General features: G+C 45.8%; 1 protein-coding gene across 2 annotated transcripts in view; it reads left to right on the top strand.

The window, feature by feature from the left end:
* Positions 1 to 22,993, top strand: part of epas1b (endothelial PAS domain protein 1b) — a 62,810-nt gene extending 39,817 nt beyond the window's left edge. For both annotated transcript variants that reach the window (XM_083658134.1, XM_083658133.1), the window contains exons 5-16: positions 997 to 1,115; positions 2,217 to 2,422; positions 7,642 to 7,748; positions 10,596 to 10,743; positions 10,909 to 11,108; positions 11,787 to 12,031; positions 12,399 to 12,521; positions 13,266 to 13,798; positions 15,226 to 15,322; positions 15,843 to 15,936; positions 16,152 to 16,316; positions 16,986 to 22,993. In XM_083658134.1, the coding sequence (XP_083514260.1) occupies positions 997 to 1,115; positions 2,217 to 2,422; positions 7,642 to 7,748; positions 10,596 to 10,743; positions 10,909 to 11,108; positions 11,787 to 12,031; positions 12,399 to 12,521; positions 13,266 to 13,798; positions 15,226 to 15,322; positions 15,843 to 15,936; positions 16,152 to 16,316; positions 16,986 to 17,137 (2,189 nt within the window). In that variant the 3' untranslated portion in view covers positions 17,138 to 22,993. The remainder of the gene's footprint in view (positions 1 to 996; positions 1,116 to 2,216; positions 2,423 to 7,641; positions 7,749 to 10,595; positions 10,744 to 10,908; positions 11,109 to 11,786; positions 12,032 to 12,398; positions 12,522 to 13,265; positions 13,799 to 15,225; positions 15,323 to 15,842; positions 15,937 to 16,151; positions 16,317 to 16,985) is intronic.
* Positions 22,994 to 25,000: the final 2,007 nt, after the last annotated feature.

The following is a 25,000-nucleotide window of genomic DNA, read 5'->3' as shown; positions in this document are numbered from 1 at the left end:
ACTCTGACCTTATGATGTAACCACTTGGTGACATCCTGCTGTAGTCGTCAGCGAGGGTAAACCTTGACCGTTTTCCCACAGACAGATAAGGAGGATAACACAGTACAGTAGTCTATGAAACAGAGTTAACTACTGTGTTTGTACAGCAAAATGGAGCTGAACCCCATATTATGTTTGAGCACATTTTATGAAATTCTTGAATAAAAAAAATTGAAAATCGCATTAAAATAACGTAAAGGTAATGTGCAATGTCAATTTACATGCCGATAATTGACCTGAAACGTATAACGAATCTAAAGTAATGCTAAGGAAACAGATATTATGGTAAATTTTATATTTATTATTTATTAAAAAAAAATGTTAATCTTTTTTAAAATGAGACAATAATGTGTACACTTACAATAATCATGTATACTTTGCATCAGAAGGCAATTATCCTAAATGACAAAATATTTGTTCAGTTCTTAAAGGTTTGTTATGCACACAACACACTGGAGACAAGGATCTAGTGTGCCAATATTGTCGGTTCTGCCGAAATGTACAGGTCAGTTTTGGAAACAGTAAGGGAATAGAAAACATTTAATAATTTAGGTTCAATAATAACTTAGCTCAATTCACCAGTAAATAACAAGTAGATCTGCAGCTGCCATTTATGTAAGTCCTAGTAAATGATTACACTGAAATTGCACATCACTGTCTGTGTTTTACAGTTTAAGGTTAGTGACGATGTGAGGCCAGAGATAAATGCCAGGTTAACGAGCTGTAATTTAGTTTTGTTTTTTAGTTGATTTACTGTAAACAGCGGCCATGCATGTGTGTGCGTGTGTGTGTGCGTATGTGTGTGTGTGTATGTAATGTATATATATATATATATATATATATATATATATATATATATATATATATATATATATATATATATACAGTAATGATACATTATACCACAGGGAAGTAATATGAATTTGACTCTCCTTTCTGTCTGCATGTGTTTTCCAGGCAGTGGCTATGGTAAGAAGGGCAAAGAGCTGAGCACTGAGCGGGATTTCTTCATGAGGATGAAATGCACCGTGACCAACAGGGGGCGCACTGTCAACCTCAAGTCAGCCAGCTGGAAGGTCAGAAAGAGATGCTACATTATTCGGAATATTTTACATTTCAAGCAACATATTTTTCCTCAAAATTGACGTAGATAATATTGCGGTGAAACCCTTATATAACAACTCCCCATAGTTTAGCTTTTCATATACTAGTTTAACTTTACTATATATCCTTTTGTACATACATCTAAGCGATACACTAGTTAGCTCGGGGAAAATGTTAAGAAGCCTAAACAGCCAACTAGAGAGCAAGACGCTAAATATATGTGCTGCTTAACATAATACAATAATACTAAAATACATAGCTGAATTGCTCCCACGCTACGAACCGTCTAGAACTCTTAGGTCAACAGGGTCCAGCTTATTAACTGTCCCTAGGATCAAATCAAATCATGGGAAGGCTGCATTTACCCACTATGCTTCTGCTAGCTGGAACAAATTGCCTGTAGACCTCAGATCTGCCCCAACCTTACTTACTTTTAAAAATAGACTAAAGACTTTTATGTTTACCGTCGCTTTTAACTGCTGACAGCTACTATGCAAACCTAATGAGTCCTCTATAAGTTTTAGCTCTTTCTGCAACTGCTGCGCCTGTTGCTTATTGCACTTTTTATACTATTTTTTTTTAAGTTTTGTTGTGATGCTTTTAAATGTCCATTTTATTTCTTCTTTTCGTTTATTTTCCTGTCAACCATTTTATGTGCTTAATGAAGTTGCTTAATGCACTTTTTATACTCTCTTTTTTTTAAGTTTTGTTGTGATGCTTTTAAATATCCATTTTATTCTCTTCTTTTCTTTATTTTCCTGTCAACCATTTTATGTGAAGCACTTTGAATTGCCTCTGTGTATGAAATGTGCTATACAAATAAACTTGACTTGACTTGACTTAACAGTAGATATAAAAGATTCAAGTCTGTAAAGTAAGAAACTCAAAGTCATGATTTCATATTTTATAGTGACTTTTTGTATTGCTGCGTCAGTCTTCCCTTTACTTTCAAAGCAGCACACGAGTTGTTTATTTCACCACAGATCAGAACACCAAAGATATGAGCCATCCTTTAGCTTCCTCACTGTATCTCCTCAGCATGTGTGTGTGTGTATGTATGTTCATCCCTCCAGGTGCTGCACTGCACCGGCCACCTGAAGATGTACACCAGCTCTCCTCCACAGCGCGTGCTGTGTGGCTTCAAAGAGCCCCCGCTCACCTGCGCCGTCCTGATGTGCGAACCCATCCCACACCCGTCCAGCATCGACACGCCGCTCGACAGCAAGACCTTCCTCAGCAGACACAGCATGGACATGAAGTTCACCTACTGTGACGAGAGGTGAGGAGATACCGGCTCATATAACACTTATTCACTAGCAAGGACCACGCCACAACAAGAGTATCGTTAAGGTTCTTTACTGAAGAGAATGAGTTGTGTATGGTGTAGTGTGGGTGCGAGATGAGCCGTCTGTTCCAGGAGGTCACGTGTTCCGGGGGGAACGTCCTGATGACCGGGGCAGAGGGAGACTCAGGGTGGGGGTTCCGTCTCAGACGTGGTCTGCCCGAGCGGGTCTGGCGTGAGGCGTGTTTCAGCCCGAGCAGATTTCAGGCCCCCCCCGGATGGATCCTAGAACGAGATGTGGAGAGGCATGCACCGTGCCTAGTGAGAGGGAATGAGGATGTTAAGGGTTGAGGGGTGCGGGAAGGGATAGGGGATTGAGGGATGAGATATACAAGGGAGGGAGGGTGGGTCGAGAGATCGAGACAAACAGGGTGAGGCAGGTTAACCAGGTGTAGTAATATTGCCACGTAATTAGAGGAGTGGTTTAGAGGGGTGGTTAGGAAGTTGGGGGAGTGGTTGAGGCGTGGCCCAGCTCCTGAACTTAAGTTAAACGTTAACTTTCATTTCACTAGCAAGGACCACGCCACAACAAGAGTATCGTTAAGGTTCTTTACTGAAGAGAATGAGTTGTGTATGGTGTAGTGTGGGTGCGAGATGAGCCGTCTGTTCCAGGAGGTCACGTGTTCCGGGGGGAACGTCCTGATGACCGGGGCAGAGGGAGACTCAGGGTGGGGGTTCCGTCTCAGACGTGGTCTGCCCGAGCGGGTCTGGCGTGAGGCGTGTTTCAGCCCGAGCAGATTTCAGGCCCCCAAAATAAGTCGGATTAAGTTGAGCTGAGTTGCACGTGAGCTTGACTGATCCTTGAGATCGTTAAGATCATTGAGATCGTTAAGATCATGGAGATCGTTAAGATCATTCAGGATGCAGAAGCGACATGCGAGAGATTACGAAGGGTCGAGGGGCTCGATGGTTTGGTTCGATGTGCTCAGTCTGACGTCTATGGAGGAGTGGCTTGAATAGTGTTCTGGAGATAAGCCTGGAGCTGAGGCTCGGTGTAGGTACTTCTGGAACCAGAATAGTGTGGCAATTCTTCCTGTTTCCATGAAGAGAGTGGATGTTGAGGTGATGCCTGTGGCATGCCTGAAACTGTTGTATTTAGTCGCTGGCTTGTATAACTAAGATAGGAGTTGAGGTGGAAGTAGGTCGGGAGACCGATTCTCTGATAATCTATTGCTCCGTTGGAGTGGCAAATGCGGGTAGTTATGACCGATAGACTGGGATGAGGAGAAGACCATAGGCAGGTGAGGTCAGTAATTCGGGGGACCTCCGCAGCCTGAATCCGGCGTAAGCGTGGATTTATGAGTAGCTTAACCATTGAAGATATGTTGACCGAATGTAGAGAACTGATACAGAGGCTGAGTGGAGAGAGAATGGCGAGTAAGAGGCCTTTTAAGATGGCTTCTAGGAGCTAGTAGAATGATGTGGCTGTTCCTGAGATGAAGTGTCTGTATTCCTGTTAGGAGGAGTGAGGGTGGCTGTTGTGGCGAACTGCCTCTGCGGCAGCTGATGGGTCTGTAGCAGCTGATGAATTGAACTGCGTTCTGTGCAGTGACTGAAGGAGTAAACTGCATCTGCAGCGACTGATGAATTGAACTGCGTTCTGTGCAGTGACTGAAGGAGTGAACTGCATCTGCAGCAACTGATGAATTGAACTGCGTTCTGTGCAGTGACTGAAGGAGTGAACTGCGTCTGCAGCAACTGATGAATTGAACTGCGTTCTGTGCATTGACTGAAGGAGTAACTGCTTCTGCAGCGACTGATGAATTGAACTGCGTTCTGTGCAGTGACTGAAGGAGTGAACTGCATCTGCAGCAACTGATGAATTGAACTGCATTCTGTGCAGTGACTGAAGGAGTGACCTGCGTCTGCAGCGACTGATGAATTGAACTGCGTTCTGTGCAGTGACTGATGAATGGAACTGCACTCTGCGGTGGCAGATGGAGCTAACTGCATCTCGACAGCTGACGGCGTAACTGCTCTGCTCTGTGCCGTAACTGATGGGGCAGACTATCTGCAATAGCTGATGGAGTGAACACTACTCTGTGCGGTAGATGAGGCTAGTCTGTGCATTAGATGAGGCTGACTGCGTCTGCAGTAGCTGATGGAGTGAACTCTACTCTGTGCATTAGATGAGGCTGACTGCGTCTGCAGTAGCTGATAGAGTGAACACTACTCTGCGTGTTAGATGAAGCTGACTGCGTCTGCAGTGGCTGATGGTTTGAACTCTACTCTGTGCAGTAGATGAGGCTGACTGCATCTGCAGTAGCTGATGGATTGAACTCTACTCTGTGCAGTAGATGAGGCTGACTGCATCTGCAGTAGCTGATGGAGTGAACTCTACTCTACTCTGTGCAGTGGATCAGGCAGACTGCGTCTGCAGTAGCTGATGGAATGAACACTACTCTACTCTGTGCGGTAGATGAGGCTGACTGCGTCTGCAGTGGCTGATGGTTTGAACTCTACTCTGTGCAGTAGATGAGGCTGACTGCATCTGCAGTGGCTGATGGTTTGAACTCTACTCTGTGCAGTAGATGAGGCTGACTGCATCTGCAGTAGCTGATGAATTGAACTCTACTCTGTGCAGTAGATGAGGCTGACTGCGTCTGCAGTAGCTGATGGAGTGAACTCTACTCTACTCTGTGCAGTGGATGAGGCTGACTGCGTCTGCAGTAGCTGATGGAGTGAACTCTACTCTACTCTGTGCAGTGGATGAGGCTGACTGCGTCTGCAGTAGCTGATGGATTGAACTCTACTCTGTGCAGTAGATGAGGCTGACTGCGTCTGCAGTAGCTGATGAATTGAACTCTACTCTGTGCAGTAGATGAGGCTGACTGTGTCTGCAGTAGCTGATGGATTGAACTCTACTCTGTGCAGTAGATGAGGCTGACTGCGTCTGCAGTAGCTGATGGATTGAACTCTACTCTGTGCAGTAGATGAGGCTGACTGCGTCTGCATTAGCTGATGGATTGAACTCTACTCTGTGCAGTAGATGAGGCTGACTGCGTCTGCAGTAGCTGATGGATTGAACTCTACTCTGTGTAGTAGATGAGGCTGACTGCGTTTGCAGTAGCTGATGGAGTGAACTCTACTCTGTTCAGTAGATGAGGCTGACTGCGTCTGCAGTAGCTGTTGGAGAAAACTGCGTCTGTAGCAGCTGACAGATAAAACTGGTGAGGATAGACAATGTGGACCAGGCTGAAGCCATGTGGGCCGGGCTGTTTCCATGTGGGCCGGGCTGTTGCCATGTGAGGAGAGATGAAGGGGTCGAGGGGATGAAGGGATGAGGGATGAAGGAGTCCAGCGATTGCTGGATGTAAGTTGCGGGGGGGGGGGGGGGGGTGGCCTCCTGTAGCCAGGTGCTCCTGCCTAGATTGGCTGCTGCCAATGCTGGAACTGGATGGCAGGGCTCTGTGTCATTCCCTGAGTGAAGCGGGTTGACCACGACGACCGTCCTGTGGTATGTCGTCGTGTCTTGTTGTGTTCTGTGATTGAGCTCACTAAATTGAATTCCTGTCAATGATGATGAAAGGCAATGAAGTATTGGAACTTGAAACTCGTGGTAGCGCAATATCGGTTCTGATGGGGACTGACTGTAGGTGGCGCTGTAGTAATAACTGAAGCACCGGCTGTAGGTGGTGCTGTGGTGAAGGCTGGAGAACCTGCTGTAGACAGCGCTATGCTGAAACTGGATGACTGAAGGCAGGAGCGCTGAGGTAAGGCTAGGGATCAGCTGTGGAGGTGTTATGGTTAGAGAGACAGCCAGGTGAGTTATACATTTGGGTGATGGGGAAGGGAGGGGGGGTTGAGGGGGGGGGGGGGCGACAAGGACAGACCAGTTGGGAACAGAGGAGGGTTGGGCTGATTAGCCGAAGCCGTGTTGGCTGAGACAGAGAAAGTGGGGGCAGAAGCCATGTTGCTGTTCTTGGCTGAATGAGAGTTAGAGGAATTGAGGGATGAAGGGATGAAAGGATGCATGTGTACAGGGTTTTTGTGCAGCCTGCGGGACTGGGATGAGAGGGAAGCTGAGATCAGCTGAGAGATGGGAGACATAGGAAGCAGGCACGGGATATGACTTGAATATCATGTTTTGAATTAATGTAAACATAATACATGAAGAGATGAGATCAGCTGTGAATGTCTGGCAGAGGGAGCCAGGGAATATACGACCTGGCTGCAGCCGTCTGCAGCTTCAGTGGCACTGTGACATCAAACCGGACAGCGCTGACGGTGATTGGCTCATGGCTCTCGCAGGTTTGGCTCTGGATTGGCTCTGCCAAGCAGGACCCGGAAGCGCTGTCTGCTCGGAAAGTTTGTTGTGATGGATGCTGAATGGCATGAATTACTATCGCTTTTCCTCTCTCTCTTATGTTGAAAGGGGATGCATTTCCTTCTCTGGAACCAGCGTTGCCAGACGTACGATAATTATCGTATTTGTACGATAATTTCGACCTCTGTACGATCAATAATCCCAAAATCCCCCAAATGTACGATAATTTCATCATTTTGTGCTGGGGAGGGGGCGTACGATAATTTCACTCCAAAAACGATAATTTTGACCCTCTGGTACGATAATTCAACGTTTGCCATCTGGCAACACTGTCTGGAACGTTGGGTGCAGGTGACGGTAAAGTCTGTATTCGGCTCCGTTGTGTGAACGTGGAGTTTGGCACGTGAAGACCCGGGTGCGCCGTGTTGAAGGGGATTCGGAAAAGACCAGAGGGAGAGAGAGGCAGAGATGAATTGAAAACAAGGGATTTAAAAAGAGATTGAATCCCCCCCCCCCCCCCCCCCCCCTCCCCCCCTCGAGGTAACGTGATGCCAGCATCAAGATCGTCATGAACAAATTCACCTCGTGATGAGAGGGACGCGAAGAGATTAACGTTTCCCAGAAAGAGAGCGAGGGAGAGAGAGAGACTATGCCCTCAAGAGAGCGAGGGAGAGAGAGAGACTATGCCCTCAAGAGAGCGAGGGAGAGAGAGAGACTAATGCCCTCTTCTTTGATTCGTAAGTCGTGTGGGAAGCCTTTTGAAGTTCTGTTCTGAGGAAGGTTGCGTGCAAGAAGGAAGACAGGAAAGTGAAAAAAGTGTGTGTGTTTGTGTGCGTGTGTGTGTGTGTGTGTGCGTGTGTGTGCGCGTGTGTGTGTGTGTGTCTTGCAGGGTAACAGAGTTGATGGGTTACACTCCTGAGGAGCTGCTGGGCCGTTCCATCTACGATTTCTACCACGCCCTGGACTCAGACAGTGTCACCAAGAGCCACCACAACTGTGAGTACAGCCACCAGGTGGCGCTGCACGGCCTTTTTTTATTCAAAAAGAGACGTCCCCCCCCCCCACCCTCTTTATTCCCTATCTTTTCTCCATTCTATCCATTCTATCAAGCCAGGGGCCCCAGGTTCAAATCCCGCACCAGGTTGTAATTTGACTGGGCTGATATTCACACGAGTGCTAGAGGGCGCTAAACGTTGAAACGTATTCAGCTGCTTGTAAAAACGACGTCTTGGGTCGTATCCACTTGGAGGTCAGTCTCTCCTGTCCATATAAGTGCTTAGGGCACGGACTGGCCACAACATCTGGGTCTGTTGCTCCCCTGGAGGAGCAGATATGGCCACTATAGAGTGATACGACAACAAGAACCCACAACGTTAGGCAGAAAGGCCAGGTTGGAGATCATAGTCACCTTTCCGTCCCCTGAGGCAAAGTGAGTGCACCAGGGCTGGACAGAGTGCATCGTGTACGTTGCTCACGAGCTAGCAGCAGCACCGCCTCCTGCAGTGGCTCAATCCAGCTCCTGCAGAACCACAGCACACACACAACGCGGGTTCCATGTGCACCAGTGTGTGTTTTAGTGAGTGTGTGTGTGTGTGTGTGAGAGAGAGAGAGAGAGCAGAGCATTAAGATGTCTTTTATTGTATTAAGTGTTGCCAGCGATGGCCTGATAACGCACATCTGCTGCTACACACACACACACACACACACACACACACACACACACACACACACACACACACAGGGTGGACAGGGGGCCAGGCGGCCTCCATTACGCTCTTAATGACATTCTGCATGTGTGAGTGTTTATGTGTGTGTGTGTGTGTGTGTGTGTGTGTGTGTGTATGTGTATGTGTGTGTTTATGTGTGCGTGCGTGCAAGCTTGTGTGTGTGTGTGCGTGTGTGTTTGTGTGTGTATGTGTGCGTGCAAGTGTGTGTGTGTGTGACAGAGAGAGAGAGTCATGGCTGTTGTCTTCAGTGACAGAACTGTCATTAGAAGCTCGCAATGAAAGCAACAGAAACAAGACAAGAAACATGACTGACGTTCAAAACCTTCAGTTCTTCAAAACCACATGCTGCAACGTGACAGCAGTGTGTGTTGTGTGTGTGTGTGTGTGTGTGTGTGTGTGCGTGTGTGTGTGTGTGTGTGTGTGTGTGTAGTGTATTTGTGTGTTTTGTGTCATGCGTGTGTTCCTGTCTGTTAGTTCTGACTGGTCCATGTCTGCGGTCCTGAGTGTGTTGAGATAAAGAACAGACACAGACAAGCAGCTCTCATGGCCAACGTGACCCACCGGTACATCAGCACATGTTAGCAGCGCGTTGTGCTGCGTGTTCATATCGCCCTGAGACACACACACACACACACACACACACACACACACACACACACACACACACACACACACACACACACACACACACACACACACACACACACACACACACACACACACACACACACACACACACACACACACACACACACACACACACACACACACACACACACACACACACACACACACACAGAGTCACTGCCCTTATGTACACTCTACGACCGCAGTTCTGCTCCTTTCCCACGGCAGTGCTGGACCTTGGTCCACAGCCAGAACATCTCCTTCTCAGCTCGAGTCAAACAGCCCACTTCTCCCTGCTGGTTGTTTTCAGAGCTTCTCAACTAAAATAAATACTTTTTTCTTTTTTCCTAAATAAAGTCAGCGATTCAAGTTTGAATTTAACGCAGATACAAAACAGAGTCAGACACTCGGGGTGGTTTGAGGTTTGGACGACAGACTGCTTTTGTAATGTTGCAGGATTACAGGTTTCATGAAATCTCTGAGCCATGTTCACATTACAGGCAAATCTGATTTGCTGCTAAAGTCATTCATCATCATGATCTTGATTGGCTTCCCAAATCTGATTTGGGAGTGTGTCCACACTGCCACAAATCTGATTTGGGCAAGTGTTCAAGTCGGATCTGTGTGTCCATTTACACCTGGCATTAACATGCGTTTTCTGCCATCAGATTGCAATCAGATTGTGTTTTATCACTTGAAATGCCAGGTGTAAACACCCCCAAAACGCATTGAAGAAGGATTGCAAATCTGATCGGCCAAACCACCTCCGGAGGTGGTCAGGGATGCATTGTGTACACATTGAACACAAGTGTAAATGCAATGTGTCCTCTCAATCTGGATACAGCAACTTTATGCGGATTTAGAGGGCAACCATTTCTGCAATCTGATTGCAATCAGATTGCAGAAAATGCATCTTAACGCCAGGTGTAAATGGAATCAGGCTGAAGTGATAAAATACAATCCGATTGCAATCTGATCACAGAAAATGCATGTTAGCGCCAGGTGTAAATGGCCTCTGTGTGTCCAGACCTCCGTACAGTATGTGGCTTGGGACAAGTGACACAAATCAGACTTGGAGCGTCCAGATTCATAAAACCAATCTGGATAAAGTCATTAATAGGTCACTAAAGTTCACAAATCAGATTTGGCCTCCTAGTCTGAACATGGCCAGAGGTGATTGGCACGAATATATTTACAGAACAGAATAGCCAATTACATCTCAGACCTAAGCCTTCAGTAGCCACTTGCTGGTGATACAGTAAGGCTATTGGGTCTCAAATGCTATTTTGTATCCACCGCTCTACCCCAATCTGATGATATCAGATTGTTATTTCATACTCTCATCATTATTCATGCTCGCTCTCTCTCTCTCTCTCTCTCTCTCCACCTCTCTCTCTCTCTCTCTCTCGCTCTCTCTCTCTCTCTCTCGCTCGCTCTCTCTCTCTCTCGCTCTCTCTCTCTCTCTCTCTCTCTCTCTCTCTCCCTGCAGTGTGTACCAAGGGTCAGGCAGTGAGTGGTCAGTACCGTATGCTGGCTAAGAATGGAGGCTACGTCTGGATAGAAACCCAGGGAACCGTCATCTACAACAGCCGCAACTCTCAGCCCCAGGGTATCGTCTGCATCAACTATGTCCTCAGGTAAGAACATCCATTCTCCTTGATATGAAACTCAATATGAAACAACCTAGTGTAAAGGAATTTCAGTTGAAATTTCTCTCTCTCTCTCTCTCTCTCTCTCTCCCTCTCTGTCTCTCCCTCTCTGTCTCTCTCTCTCTCTCCCTCTCTCTCTCTCTCTCTCTGCAGTGACATCGAGGAGAAGTCGATCATCCTCTCCGCGGAGCAGACAGAGTCGTCGTTCAAGCTGTGCCACATGACGAGCTTCTTCAGTGCGGGCGTGCCCGAAGAGCCGGACAACGGCCTCTATACCAAGCTCAAAGAGGAGCCGGAAGACCTGGCCCAGCTGGCTCCAACACCCGGAGAAACCATCATCGACCTGGACTTTGGTCAGAATCCACTTCATACTCTGTTCTTTTTCAACGTGTCATTTTATCATATAAATTAAATGCTTGAAAATAAAATTCATAATATCTGAACCATAATCTCCATAGAAATGTCCTTCAGAGCATGGTGCAGGTTAAAGAAAAATCTGAATTGACATTTTGGGCTCATGATTACAGTGGAAACACTCCAAAAAGACAAAGATCCCCCCCCTTCCCCCACACACACAGGCCCCCAGGGTATAAATATGGAGGAAAAGGTGGTATTTTATAAATGGGCATGTGACATAACAACAGGAGTGACATCACAAGAAGAGAATGTTCTGCTGGGGCTGACACAGGGATGCAAAGTCATGAGAGAGTGAAAAAAGGTGACAGATACCAGGGCAGACATAAAACCATTCAGAAATCCTCATATTTTGGGCTGAAAAATGTGACTGTCATCTAAAGGTGACTATTGCATCCCTGTGACATCACAAAAGGTAGTTCCATGAAATGGACCAGTGCCCCCTGCTGGTTACAAAAACTAGTCTAAACGCAGCTATGTGTGATTGAAAAAAAAAAAAATTCCCCCAAATCCCAGTGCTATATACCCCTTCCACATATTAATGCAATGTGGTCTCCAACCTGCACCATGCCCTTTACCTTCACTTCTCAACTGGCTGTTGTCATCTGTGATGACAGGTCGCCCTCAGTTTGAGGAGCCCCAGCAGCCACCGGCGTGCGCCCAGGTGTCTGCCACCTCCATGCCGCCTCCGGGACCTCCGTCCTGGGCCAGCGAGAGCCACAAGTCAGGCCCGGCGCCGGTGCCGGTCCTGATGCCAGTGCCGGGGGACATGGCTAACATGGGCGGAACCGCCGGGACGTTCTCCGTGCCACAGCACCCGCCGCCTGGCAGCGCTACCCCCAGCCTCAGCAGCTGCTCCACGGTACGGAACCAGGAAGGAGGGAGACTCGATTGACTGAATGACTGGGATCCAGAACTGAAAGTATTGATTACTTTGCATGCAAGTGACTGGTTCTGTTGCTTTCAGAGATCGTCTCTCTGTGGCCAGTGGGGGGCAGCGGGGGGAGTTGGAGGCCTCCAACAGTGGGCAGTGTGTGTGAGAATAGAGGGGGTGGATCTTTGGAAGAAACAGACAGTCACTTAGCAGTGAATAGCGCCTTTGTCATAACTCATCTCTCCGTGTGTGTCTCTCTCTCTCTCTCTCTCTCTCTCTCTCTCTCTCTCTCTCTCTCTCTCTCTCTCTCTCTCTCTGTACTCTGTCTGCACTTCCCTCCCTCCCCTCCTTACAGCCCAGTAGCCCAGGTGACTACTATAGCCCAATCGAGAGCGACCTGAAGGCAGAACTGACCGAGAAACTCATGGACTCTTGGACTCTGGACACAGAGGACTGCCACAGCCCTGCAAACTCTGAGGTGTGTGTGTGCGCGCGCGCGTGTGTGTGTGTGTGTGTAAAATGTGTGTGCATGTGTGAGTGTGTGTGTTGGGTAACAGAGTTGGTGAATCTTTGCATCCAATTATATGTTCCAACTTTTTTCTAAAGCTGTGTTCACACCGAGATATTTATTTTTCTCTCCATCGCTCGATTCAACCCTTTGGAATCGTTCTGTCGCTCTGTTTAAATCGCTCGTCAACAGGCACAATAATTGACGGACATCTGGGGGCTATAACGTTATGCAATGTCATGATGTTTGTCCACTACGAGCCACCGTAGTTGTTTACAAGCTAAGCCTATAAGGCGTGCTCCTAACGCGAGCTCTATACAGGTAGTACAGACTTCACTTCATGTCAGCTGTCAGCCTGTCAATCAGCTGTCAATGCGGTTTGTTGCCACACAATAAACCAGCAGTTTGTTCCAAGCCAGTGTGATCCTTGACTCACTCTCACACGGCAGCCAATCAGAATTGAACAGCGAGCGACTGATGCCAGCGTAATTTCGCTCGAGTTGGGATATTTAATCTCGGCGACGAACGTATTTTCTCCCTATCACTCTGTCTCTGTCGCTCGGACACCCAGCGATTTTTCTCCTGGGCGAATATACGCTCAATCGCTCAAGTCAATTGCATTGACTTTGTATGTAAACTTGATGCCAGTGAAAAACTTTAATAGGTCGGTGTGAACGCAGCTTAACACACCATGTACCCCATTCTCTCTCCCAGATGGACCTGAGTGATGTGGAACTGGAGACTTTGGCTCCCTACATCCAAATGGACGGAGAGGACTTCCAGCTGCACCCCATGGTCCCCGAGGCCGAGTCTCTGGAATGGGGGCCGGCAGCAGACTCCCTGGAGGGCCACAGCCTGACCCCTCACTACCCGGCCGCCCAGCCCGGCTTGAGCAACGTGGCCAGCCTCTTCCAGCCTCTGGCCTCCCTACCGCTCCTCCAGGGCCAGTACCTCCAGCCCCAGCCGGCTGCAGCCTGGGCCCCAGGGGGGGAGGAGAGGGGCCCCAGCCGGAGGGCCGCGTGCCGCAGGACAGGCTCTTACATGGCGGGGCACCTGGAGAATCCTCTGTACCACCAGGCCCCAGCCAGCATCCCTCTGTCCTCCGTGGTGGGTGGCATGCACGACCTTCAGTGGCCCCCAGACCCCCTGTTAACCTACCCACAGCAGACCAAGACCTACCCATCAAGAGAGGAGCGCCCGCGCCCGTCCTGCCAGCAGGACATTACAACTCGTATGCAGAAACAGAGGTGAGACAACGATGAAAGCATCATAGCTGAATTCACATTTTAAACTATCCATCTGGTTTAGGGACACAGAATCACACATATGAGACATACTGTAAAGAGCCTGGCATGGCATCTAAAGGGGATAAATAAATAGATGAGTAAATGTCCCGTCATCTGTCACAAATGTTCCTCTTCCTATTCACCTTATGTTCCAACACATAACTCAGCCAGTTACTTCCTGTTGTGTTGACACTTCCTGTGACAGCACAGTACTAGCAAAGAGCATGGAAGGAAAGAGACGAAACTCCGGCCATTTTTGGAAACAGAATGCGCCTCGCAGTGGTCAGCTGCGGTAGCGCGGGCCCCTATAATCAGCCTCTCTAAACAGTAACTCAACGGGAGAACACTCTAAATTTCGTGGATTCACATCTTTTCTGGGCGTACTGTAAATCTTGATTGAAGTGGTGTAGTGCAGGGATGTAAAACAACAACCATATTGTGGAAACTAAGCAAAATTTTTCTTTTTTTTCTTTCAGTTTTTTCAAGATAAATAGTAAATGCAAAGGACCCGAGGTTAAAACCACGGCAACACACTTCTGACGGAGTGGACGACAGCCGCATTAGCTATTTATCTTGAAAAAACTAAACAAAGAAAACGAAACATTTTGCTTAGTTTCCACAATATGGTTGTTGTTTTACATCCCTGCACTACACCACTTCAGTCAAGATTTGCAGTACGCCCAGAAAAGATGTGAATCCACGAAATTTAGAGTGTTCTCCCGTTGAGACTGTTTAGAGAGGCTGATTATAGGGGCCCGCGCTACCGCAGCTGACCACTGCGAGCCTGTGCGAGGTTCTTTTGGCGCTGTCACGCTTCCAAAAATAAAAAATGGCGGAGGCTGCTGGGCGCTGATGTTGCAATGGGGCAATATGGAGCTTTCAGTTCTTTCCATAAAAGTTCTTTGGTACTAGTGAGCAGGTAAAACAGACGGTGTTTTGAACAGGAAGTCATAACACAACTGGGTCAAGTGGTTTCCTGCTCAAATTGTCCAGGAAACAATCGACTGCACCATGATGGATCTATCCTAACAGATCATCTGATCAGAGGCCACGCCCCTTTAAAACAGAGCATCTTATCAGAGGCCACGCCCCTTTAAAACAGAGCATCTTATCAGAGGCCACGCCCCTTTCAAACAGAGCATCTTATCAGAGGCCACGCCCCTTTAAAACAGTGCATAGTTAATGAGGGGAGAGCTAAGAGAAGTCCCACAGAGGCTGGATTTGAGAATGTTTTTGCAACAGAATTCATAACCCGTGAGACATGTTTTAAACAGCTAAAAATAGCATACAATTTGACTTTTAAATCTTGTGCGTTTGTTTGTGTGTGTGTTTGTGTGTGTGCGTGTGTGTGTGTGTGTGTGTGTGCGTGTGCGTGTGCGTGTGAGCAGGTCCATGGAGAACTTTGTACAAGCCTACAGAGACATGAGTCCAGCCAGAGTGGGCGTGGCCGGCAGTATAAAGCGCTCCTTCAACCAGATGGGTGTGGTGAGTCTCATTTGAAGCTCCTCTGGGGAAAAGAGGGGGAGGGAGGGGTCTGTGAATTTAAGTTTAATTAAAAAAAAAAAAAAAGTATTACTGACATGAACAGAGATAGTTATCAGTTATCTTGAGACATTGAGACCTAAAATAATGACATGTTTGAGAATAAAACAATTAAAAAAAAAAAAAAAAAAAAAAAATATATATATATATATATATATATATATATATATATATATATATCCATTTAAGTCATCTAAACTTTGTATTGAAGAAGACATCATCTGACATTTTCATTGTTTTCCAATACAAACTAGGAAGAAGAGTATGGAATAATGCTTCCTTCTTCCAGACCTCTCTCATATTACTTTAATGGCTTCTGTGAGTCTGTCATCATTCCTTAGTCTCTCTCTGTCAACGTGCTTGACTGTGTGTGTGTGTGTGTGTGTGTGTGTGTGTGTGTCTGTGTCTGTGCATGTGTGGGTGCACGTGCGTGTGTGCGTGTGCGTGTGTTTGTGTTTGTTAGGGTGAAAGTCAACCATCAGAAATTATGTGGAAGAAGATGAGGAGTGATAGTTGTGTGACCATGGATCGCTCCCTCAGCGCAGGCTCTCTTGAAGGTATGGCGCGTGTGTGTGTGTGTGCATGTGTGTGTGCGTGCGTGTGTGTGCGTGTGTGTGTGCGTGTGTGCGTATGCGCGACTACGATGATCCGTTTTGCGGCAACAGATTTGACCCGTTTGTAGCAGAAAGTGACTTTTCATTCTGTAATATTTTAGGCTATTTTGTTGCTTTTGGTGCGACAGATTTTCTCTTCCTCTCCCTCTCTCTGCCAGGCGATGTGTCCCAGCGCCTCAGCCCCCAGCAGCAGCAACACAGGAAGTCTCAGTATACAGGAAGTGTGATAGGTGGTGCGCAGAAGAAACCCTTCCCCCAACAGAGCTGCAACTACAGAGAATACCGCATGCTGCCCCGCATGCTGCCCTCCAACAAGACAGAGGGTGAGCTGGCCTGCTTTTGACACAACTCTGTTCACGTCGTAGAATCCAAAAAGTCTGAAGTGGGTCTGCGCTGACTCCAACCTCAGCTGGCACCTTGTATAGTTTGTAACTGATTAAGTCGTTTTACAATTCATTGAAAAGATGTCTACCACCGAATTGTGCTCAGGCATCGTTTTGCTTTTGAAATACATTTGAAATAGTTTTGCTGTTGAGATGCCACTCCCCGGTTACCTCTCCGTTTCCAAGTAAACGTTCACAGTGCTGATAGGACCAGCGGCAACTGGTTCTCCTAGTTCCCACGGGATCTCTCAGGACCTTCTCCTTCTCCTTCTTCACACCGGAAACATTCCACCTGACAGACTGACGCCAGACTTAACGATTTCTCTCACGTCACGCCAGGCAACGATCACAAGCTGATCTCAGAGACGTCAGAGTAGCTTCCCTCTGTTTTGTCACGACTTATCTATTCTGGCTGAAGATAGAAATGGAACCATCTCCCCACACATTCTCTGTTTCTGTCTGCTTATCTCTCCACCTGTCTGTCTACCTGCTCGTCTGTCTGTTTGCTTAGAAGTCTACTTATGTCCGTGTCTGCTTGTATCTGGTTGACTCACTTTTTCTGGTTGACTCACTCGCTTTTCGCCTTTCTGTCTGTCTGCTTATCTCCAGGTGTAGCCAGTCGTCTGCTGGGCCCATCGTTCCAGACGTACTGTCTGCCAGAGTTGACTCGTTACGACTGCGAGGTCAATGTCCCACTGCAGGGCAGCCTGCACCTCCTGCAGGGCAGTGACCTCCTGCGGGCCCTGGACCAGTCCGCCTAGAGCCGCCGCCTCCTCCAAACCCAGACCAGACTTTCTCCCGTAACCTCGACTCAAAGCCTGGACCTGTATCTCCAACCTGGGCACCTCTGGGCCTCCTGAGAGCCCCAGGCCGAGCCACCTAGAGAATGCTATTCAAACCCACAGTCTGCCTTATTTAGCTTGCTCTCATCCCCGTCACGTTTCGTAGTCCTGCGCCTACAGCCGTAGCTGTGGAGCTAGTCCTCCTCCCACCTCCAAACATCTGAGATATCAGCGCCAGGTCACCTACAGTACGTGGGATTCAAACACACAACCTGCCTTGAAGCCAGACTCTGTCCCTGTCGCGTGCCAAACATCTACAACCGTATCCCAAGGTGAGAAACCACAAGGCCGTGCCAGGCTACATAGAGGCACGGCATTCAAACCCGCAACCTGTCTAGTACACAAACTCTCACCCAGCTCCTCTCCTCCCCTCACACTCTCTGTGGAGGCCTCTGTGCACCATCTCAACGCTAACCCTATAACTCCTCTGGTCCTCAGGAGAAAAGCTACAGACATAGACATACTGCCTACACACTAAGAGGAGGAGCGCTGTGACCCTCCGCTTAGTGTGCCCTCTGTTCCATCCCTATTTTCAAGCACCAGCCTTTTCCCCAAACACACGTACACGCGCACACACACACACACACACACACACACACACAGTATCAGCTCCGCCTCTTGTTGCCTGAATCCCTCCCACCTGAATCATGACGTCATCACATTGAATCAGGACGAGTGTCGGTGCGAGGCCTCCTCTCACTGTATACTTAACGATGTTAACGATGGCTTGTGTTCTGTTTGGGTCAACTTTATTGCCATAAATTATACACATTGTATTGGCATTTTACTTATTATCACGAGTCTATTGTGTTGTATTGAATTGAGCTACATTGTCTTATATCCATAACAATGAGCCACTTTACTATATCATTGCCATGTTGTTTATCGTTTATTTTCTTTATTCCTTAATATCTCGACCTACCTGTTCCTTCTCTCCTTCTATTTTGTGTCTTTCTCGTAGGCACACCAATAAATATAATATTGCAATGCATGTCATGTGCTCTACTTTAAGTTTGACGTAAGTAATCTCTTCTGTCTTTTCTCCTAAACAGTTCTCTGACTCTCTCCGTTTCTCTCTCTCTGTCTCACTCTCTCTTTCTCTCTCTCTGTCTCTCTCTTTCTCTCTCTCTCTCTCTCTCTCACTCTCTCTTTCTCTCTGTCTCTCTCTCTGTCTCACTCTCTCTTTCTCTCTGTCTCTCTCTGTCTCTCTCTCTCTCAGTCAGGTAAATAGCTTGTGTGGACTACAGGGTTTGTTCCTTATTGCTCAGTCATCCCATTGAGCAAACACTTATAGACTTAATTTTGATCGTTATTACCATCAAAATTAGCCGTATTTGCCAAACAAATAAGATGTGCAATTTGAATGTTGGTATATACATGTACATGCTTGTATGATGACATATTACGGACTATACGCAATGCACAAAGTACATGACTGTTCACCAGGATCTCACATAGTGTAGGACAGGATGTAGCGCTAGCTTAGCACACTATACATATGTACATATACATATACATATACATATAGGGACAGCAGCTTTAGTTTCAGCGGCCTGTAAAGTGAAGAGGACGCGTTATTCCTCGTGATCATTCAGGACAAGGAGGCCCGTTTTCTTGCGATTGGAGACGCAGCGCGGCCGGCGCTGATATCCGAACGCTTTGACATGAATGAATGATTAATTGAGAAATTGCTGAGCATTCATGATTGGAGTGTAGAGTTAGAGAAGTATGGTTTCAATTTTCTTTTGAGACAAGCAAAATGCAATGTGACCCCTGTTGTTCATCAAAATGCCATTGATAATATCAATGAGAATATGCCTTCAGAATATGCCTTCAGTGAAAACTTACTAACACGTTCCTACCTGTTCCTCCCTCCTCTCTCTCTTTCCCATATTATCCTATATTCTCTCACAATCTTTGTTGTTGTTGTCTTACTGTCACTCTATTTTCTGAGGTAATTGTCTTTGTGTGGTGACCACTTTTGAGTATTAATCCTATAAGCTTTGTATATGTTATATATTTAAAAGACAGCACTATAATGTGGAAGATGGTGTTTTTAGTGTTTATGTGTTCTGGTACTTTGTCCTATCTACCCCCTGTAGATGCAGATGGAACAGATTCCTTTATGTTGATGCAAAACTCTCTTAGTGCTGGTTTCTCGTTGTGATATCTTCTGTATTTTCTGTAAGTTTTATGCTTAAAATATGTATTGAATCTGTCGGCAGGCCAGTACTGTTTTTGTTGATAAAAACGAAAAAAGAAAAGGACGGGGAAAAAAATCATATGAAAGGTGAATAACCGTTTTCTAAGTTTCACTTTTACGACATGTAGCATTTTTGAATATTGTAAACGAGGCAACGTTGCCACCGAGTTAATCGCATAGTTTTCCAATCGCAATTGTTGCTTCGTAGACGATGTATCTGTTCCTTCATTTTTAGAAACAACTTTTATTATTACATCTCTTGGATCCACTTCCACTAACACTGTATTTTTTATGTTTTTGCTTTATGTTGCCGCTGAAATTCTCTTTAAAGTTGATTTCTAACTGGTATAAAGTGCCTTATCGTTACCGTATGGTTGTCTGAAGTTTGCCCTTCAAGTTGCACAGAGTTTGTTCCCTCCAATCTGTAGACGGCTTCCTTCACCTCTGGGGGATTATTACCGGATAAAATCATAATCGCCCATCCTCTCTCACTCCTTTCTCAGCTAAAGATGGGGAAATCTTCGTTTCCTGTTATTGAAGAATATCCTCAAATTTGGGATATTCTTCCATAACAGGAAAAGAAGGGTAGGATTTATGGGAAATAAGGGGAGGATTTAGGCCTTTGGGTTTTCAGCTTAAATTTAGCTTGCTCTCTTAAACTCGTGTGGGCGTGGATGCCTTAACTAACGATAGAAACAAGACCAGAACAAACTGCAGTAGCAAGTCCAGCACTGCATGTGATAATAGCCTCTATAGCACTGCTTCTAATGATACTTCACAATCAAAATTCAAGTCAAATGCTAAGCATGGACCCAGTTCTATCTGTATCACAACAGTTCTCAATTGACAAAAAAATCCTAAAATGTCTATAATATGATTTTACAGTTTGGATGCTTCCATAATAACCCCCCAGGCTGTGTAGCCCAAAGGTTCTCGATAGCCTCCTCTAAACACGTTCCACTATGAACCCTGTTAGAACCCAGTGTAGAACCCCCTGGTGACGACAGCCAGAGAGGTCACGGTCGAATGCTGCAAGGTTGTTTGTTGAGGAACAGGATTCCCCTGCATCATCAGCCTATCTGACAGTCTGCTGGTGATGCTGCTTGTGGGTTTTAGGCTTGGTTGAATGGAGACTTGACTGAACAGTAAAGGTTCTCCTGAGGTTTGTTTGAGGATACATCCTGTCCGCCAAAGTCGTTGACAGCTCCGTGGCTACCATGCACTGATGGAGCTGCTCAAAATGTGGTGTTTCAGGCACCAATGCTGTCAGAGATATGGACAATGCTGAAGATGTAGAGAGAGGGCGATGCACTGAAACATTTAGGATTTTTCAAATATTAAAAAAGCGGATTTGTTTCATTTACGGTAACAGTTTGATGGCCTGTGTCTTGGTGATGGAGACTGTACAGTCTACACTGTAATTAGTCAAAAAACACGATGAATGAGTATTGTGTAAATAGATAAACACAAATATTGGAGTAAAAAAGTAAAATCTTAAACTCCTGTATTGACACACAGGAGCCTTTTAAGGATTGCACTCCATTCGTTTGGAGTCAGTGAGGTTGAAAGTCATGAACAACGTGAGGATTTGAGATCCCCGTGGGCGAGCCACATGGTCATTACAGCTGAGAAAACCAAAAGACAGACATAATCCTGAGAAGGACAGAATTTGTGATTTATGACAATATGAGAAGAGAGTTGAGTGACAGATGAGGAGAGATGCATCGTGCTCAGCCTGCCCACTGACGCATATCTCTCTCTCCACTCCTCCACTCACTCATCTCTCTCTCTTTCCAAACCTTTTCTTCCCCTTTCTCACGCATTGAAACGTCTATTTTAACTCGAACAGCTGCGGCGTGAAATCTAACCGCCCTCGCCTGTCAGCGCACCTCGTACATTTTGACCGAGGCGAAAAGACCGACCCTCTTGTTGTTAAAGGGACTGAATCTGCTGTGAACTCCAAAGACATGACAGAAGCTGAGAACCTTAGCTCCTATCTTTACTGTGCCAAAGCCAGTGGAATGTGGGACATTTGGGACAATGTGGGACATTTCCTATTTAATTATCCCCCATGGCCAAGAATAACTCAACACAAGGACATGAAAGGATGTATAATTTCTAGCCATCTTATTTATTTATTCTCAGACCCACGTCTGAACAATGAGCACATTGGCTGTGTGAGTTTCCACAGTCGCTGTAGCTAAGCTAACGTTAGTGATCGTCAGGTGACTTGATTTCAGGCTTAATACATAAAGTATGGTGCTTTATTGAGATGGATTGATAGGGCATTTACTGTACTGTAAAAACAAACTATAAGTAAGCTCTATCTCAGCTAAAAGGAGAGTAGATATATCACTATAAAAAAGATGATAATACTGTATTTTGCACAGAGCAGAAAAACTGCACAGTATGAAATGCTGCAAAAGGGCGGGGATTTCAATACCCAACGTGCTTCTGTATAGATGGAAGTTCGTGGATTTACTCGTTCACTTTAGAAATCAGGTGTATGCAAAAATATGAGGGGGGGAAAGTTCAGCAGCTAAATTGCTGCATTTTGGGGGGAAACTGTTGACTCTGACTGTTACTTGAAATTAATCAGTCAGTATTTTTCAAAAATACAAATGATTTTAGGCACAAAAAGAGCCTTACGAAGACGCTCAGTGTAACCCGTGATTTGCTCTATTTCCACATCAGTAATAATTTTGTAATAAGTACAGTAGCCTGTCAATTTAATTAATTTAATTTAATTCCAAGTTAACCGATTGGAGGATTCCTATTTGTATGTTTTTTTTAATCCAAGTTCAAAATATATTATTTTTATTCTTTACTTGAACGATTAATAATTGAAACCAAAGTGAGTTGGATTGGGTTTCCAGAAAAGCACTTTATAGCACTTTCAAAACAGTTTTATAATAACACTATTATTTTTTCTTTATTTCTGACTTTTACTGGAATATAGAATGATCCCGGTGCTAAGTTGCTTTTTGGAAACCAGAAAGTCCACCGCAGACTCGGGCCTAGAACAGACCCTCAGATGGACAACGGGTGCGATTTGAACACAAATTTGTTAACGTATGTGTAAAGAATTGGCTAGATGGAAGTCGGAAAAAAAAATCTATCCTAGCAATTGAATGCTTCTCACCAGTCCTCCTAGTGCTGTAGATACTGTGCCACTTGAAGGATCTCCAAAACAAAGTCACAAAATTAACCTACATTAACGTACGTTAACCTACATTAACGTACGTTAACCTACATTAACGTATGTTAACCTACATTGCACTTCTTCTTTAAAGACAATATCAGCATTTTCTTCTTGTCAGTGTAACGCAAGGGGGTTTGTTTTTGTGTGTGTTTTTCTAATGGGATCCACGTTCAGCTTCTTGTTTTCTTTTTTGATGTCATACAGTTATATTAGCTGATTCTGCCTATTTTTTTTTACTATAATAAAATTCATTTTGACCTTATTATTATCATATTGTTATTATTGTTATTACTGTATGGGGAATTTAACCCAATAAGAAGTTTGTGTTTCTGCACTGATATCTTATTAAAGCATATTACCCTCTCATCTGTACGCTTGTATTTTATGTGACATTGGGGTTTGTGATCCGACATATTTTTTTTGCTACTGTTTTATGATTTCATATGTAACAGTCAGTTACAGAGATAGAAAATAAATCATCAATTTCAGTTGATGATTTTTCTTCCTCACAGATAACAGTGATTCCACAAGCTGGTCTGTGTGTGTGTGTGTGTGTGTGTGTGTGTGTGTGTGTGTGTGTGTGTGTGTGTGTGTGTGTGTGTGTGTGTGTGTGTGTGTGTGTGTGTGTGCGTGCGTGCGTGCGTGCGTGTGCATGCGCGCGTGCGCGTGCGTGTGTGTGTTCAAGTTGCATTTCATCAGAACGTTTAGTAGCTTCAGACAGTTAACTGAAGCACATTCCATATCCGTGTGTTCTGTGTTGTTTTCTCCCCTCCCCTCTTTCTCATTTCTCACCGTCCAATGCCAATAACCACAGAACAGCCAGGAAACAGAACCGGGTTCCAATCAGTTTGGGTTGAAGGAGTGCAGTCAAATGTGAATGTGCTGAAGTGATCACATATGAGGAATGAGAGTCGTGCCCGCTCACTAATTCATCTATTTACTTTCAACAGAGCACCAAACACACGGTGCCAAAACTCCATGCCAGCACGCATGTTATAATACGCCTTGTGTCAGCGGGTCGCGGTCGTGACGTCAAGTCTGAGAGGACCTCCTCAATATTTACAATATCATCTTTTCACACTTATTTCCGCTATCTATTGTGGTTTTGCTGTATAGTGATAGATGCTTGCAGCTGTAGGACAGTAGGTTTGCCACTAGGGGCACTGCAGGGAAAGACGGATGTAGCCTACATTAACACATCCGGGGGTAAGGGTTACCCTTTGTTCACACCTGGCGCTTAACATAAGCAGAGCTCACGCCGAAGCTGAGCTGACGCTTAACCCGGTCACACGAGAAGCACTCTCTTTTCCTCAGCGGCTCGCTCTTGAACCCGCCCACAACTTCCATTGACTTCATGAGACAGACATGGAGTAGGGAATGGGGTTTTGGTGAAGACAGACATGGAGACAGACATGGAGTAGGGAAATGGGGGTTTTGGCATCTGTGAATGTGTCTTTGATGGAAAACAGACAGAGTGAAAGAGAGGGGGGAGCAGAGGGGTTGCATTTTTAAACTTTTGTAACAGTAAATACCATCAGTCCAATATCAGCCTCTCCTCAATAAAGGCACAGGTCTTTGACACTGACATGCAACTTCAAGGCCTTCTCTCTGAAATAGTTTGCCAGTGATTGCATTTTTTTGTGTGGAATCTGGCCCGATTCCCCATCGCATGGAAAACGTTCCAAAGCTTTTACTGTAACTCCACCTTTGTTATTGTTCTTGATGTTCTTGTCTTGGCTTTTGGGGAGCCACATCCTCTACTGGTCCTGCACACACGGACAGATAGGCACAGACTGGGACAGAGAGTGACTGAGGGACAGACGGGACGGACGGGACGGAGACTCACTCAGTAGTGTCTCCTGTCTCACATGTCTCTATCAGGTATTTTCCATGTTTGGGGACTTTTTAGGACATTGGCATCACGCGAGGAAGACTTCCACTGCCATCAATTACATTTTTTCCATCAATCTACCATAGAAAAAGTAGTACCGTGTTGAACTAAGATTGAGTTTCAGACAGGCTTGGACAGGCTTCCATTCTAATAGGGGCCCAATCAGGGCAACATTAGTTTAAACGGGGAGAACAGTTGGAAGGATTCAGTGGACTAAAGCTCCCCAAATGTATTAATTTCCCCCCAGATTTCTTTCTCTTCACTGTGGATGTGTGGAGTTATTTGGGGTAACCAGGGGGCTGTAACATGCAAAAGAGACTGCACGATAAATTGATGAGAATCTGATTTGCGCACTTCTGTTTATATTTGACCCCGGGCAATACTAGTTCTCTATTATCCATTAATGGACTTTTATCCAATCAGCATAAAGTGACATACGTGTGTGTAAGTTAAGGGTGTTTAGTGAGACTGTTTGTGTTTGTGTGT

This window comes from Poromitra crassiceps (assembly GCF_964638095.1).
Source record: "Poromitra crassiceps genome assembly, chromosome: 22".
NCBI lineage: Eukaryota > Metazoa > Chordata > Actinopteri > Beryciformes > Melamphaidae > Poromitra > Poromitra crassiceps.
Note: the sequence above shows the minus strand (reverse complement) of the source record. Positions and strands in the feature narration are given on the sequence as shown.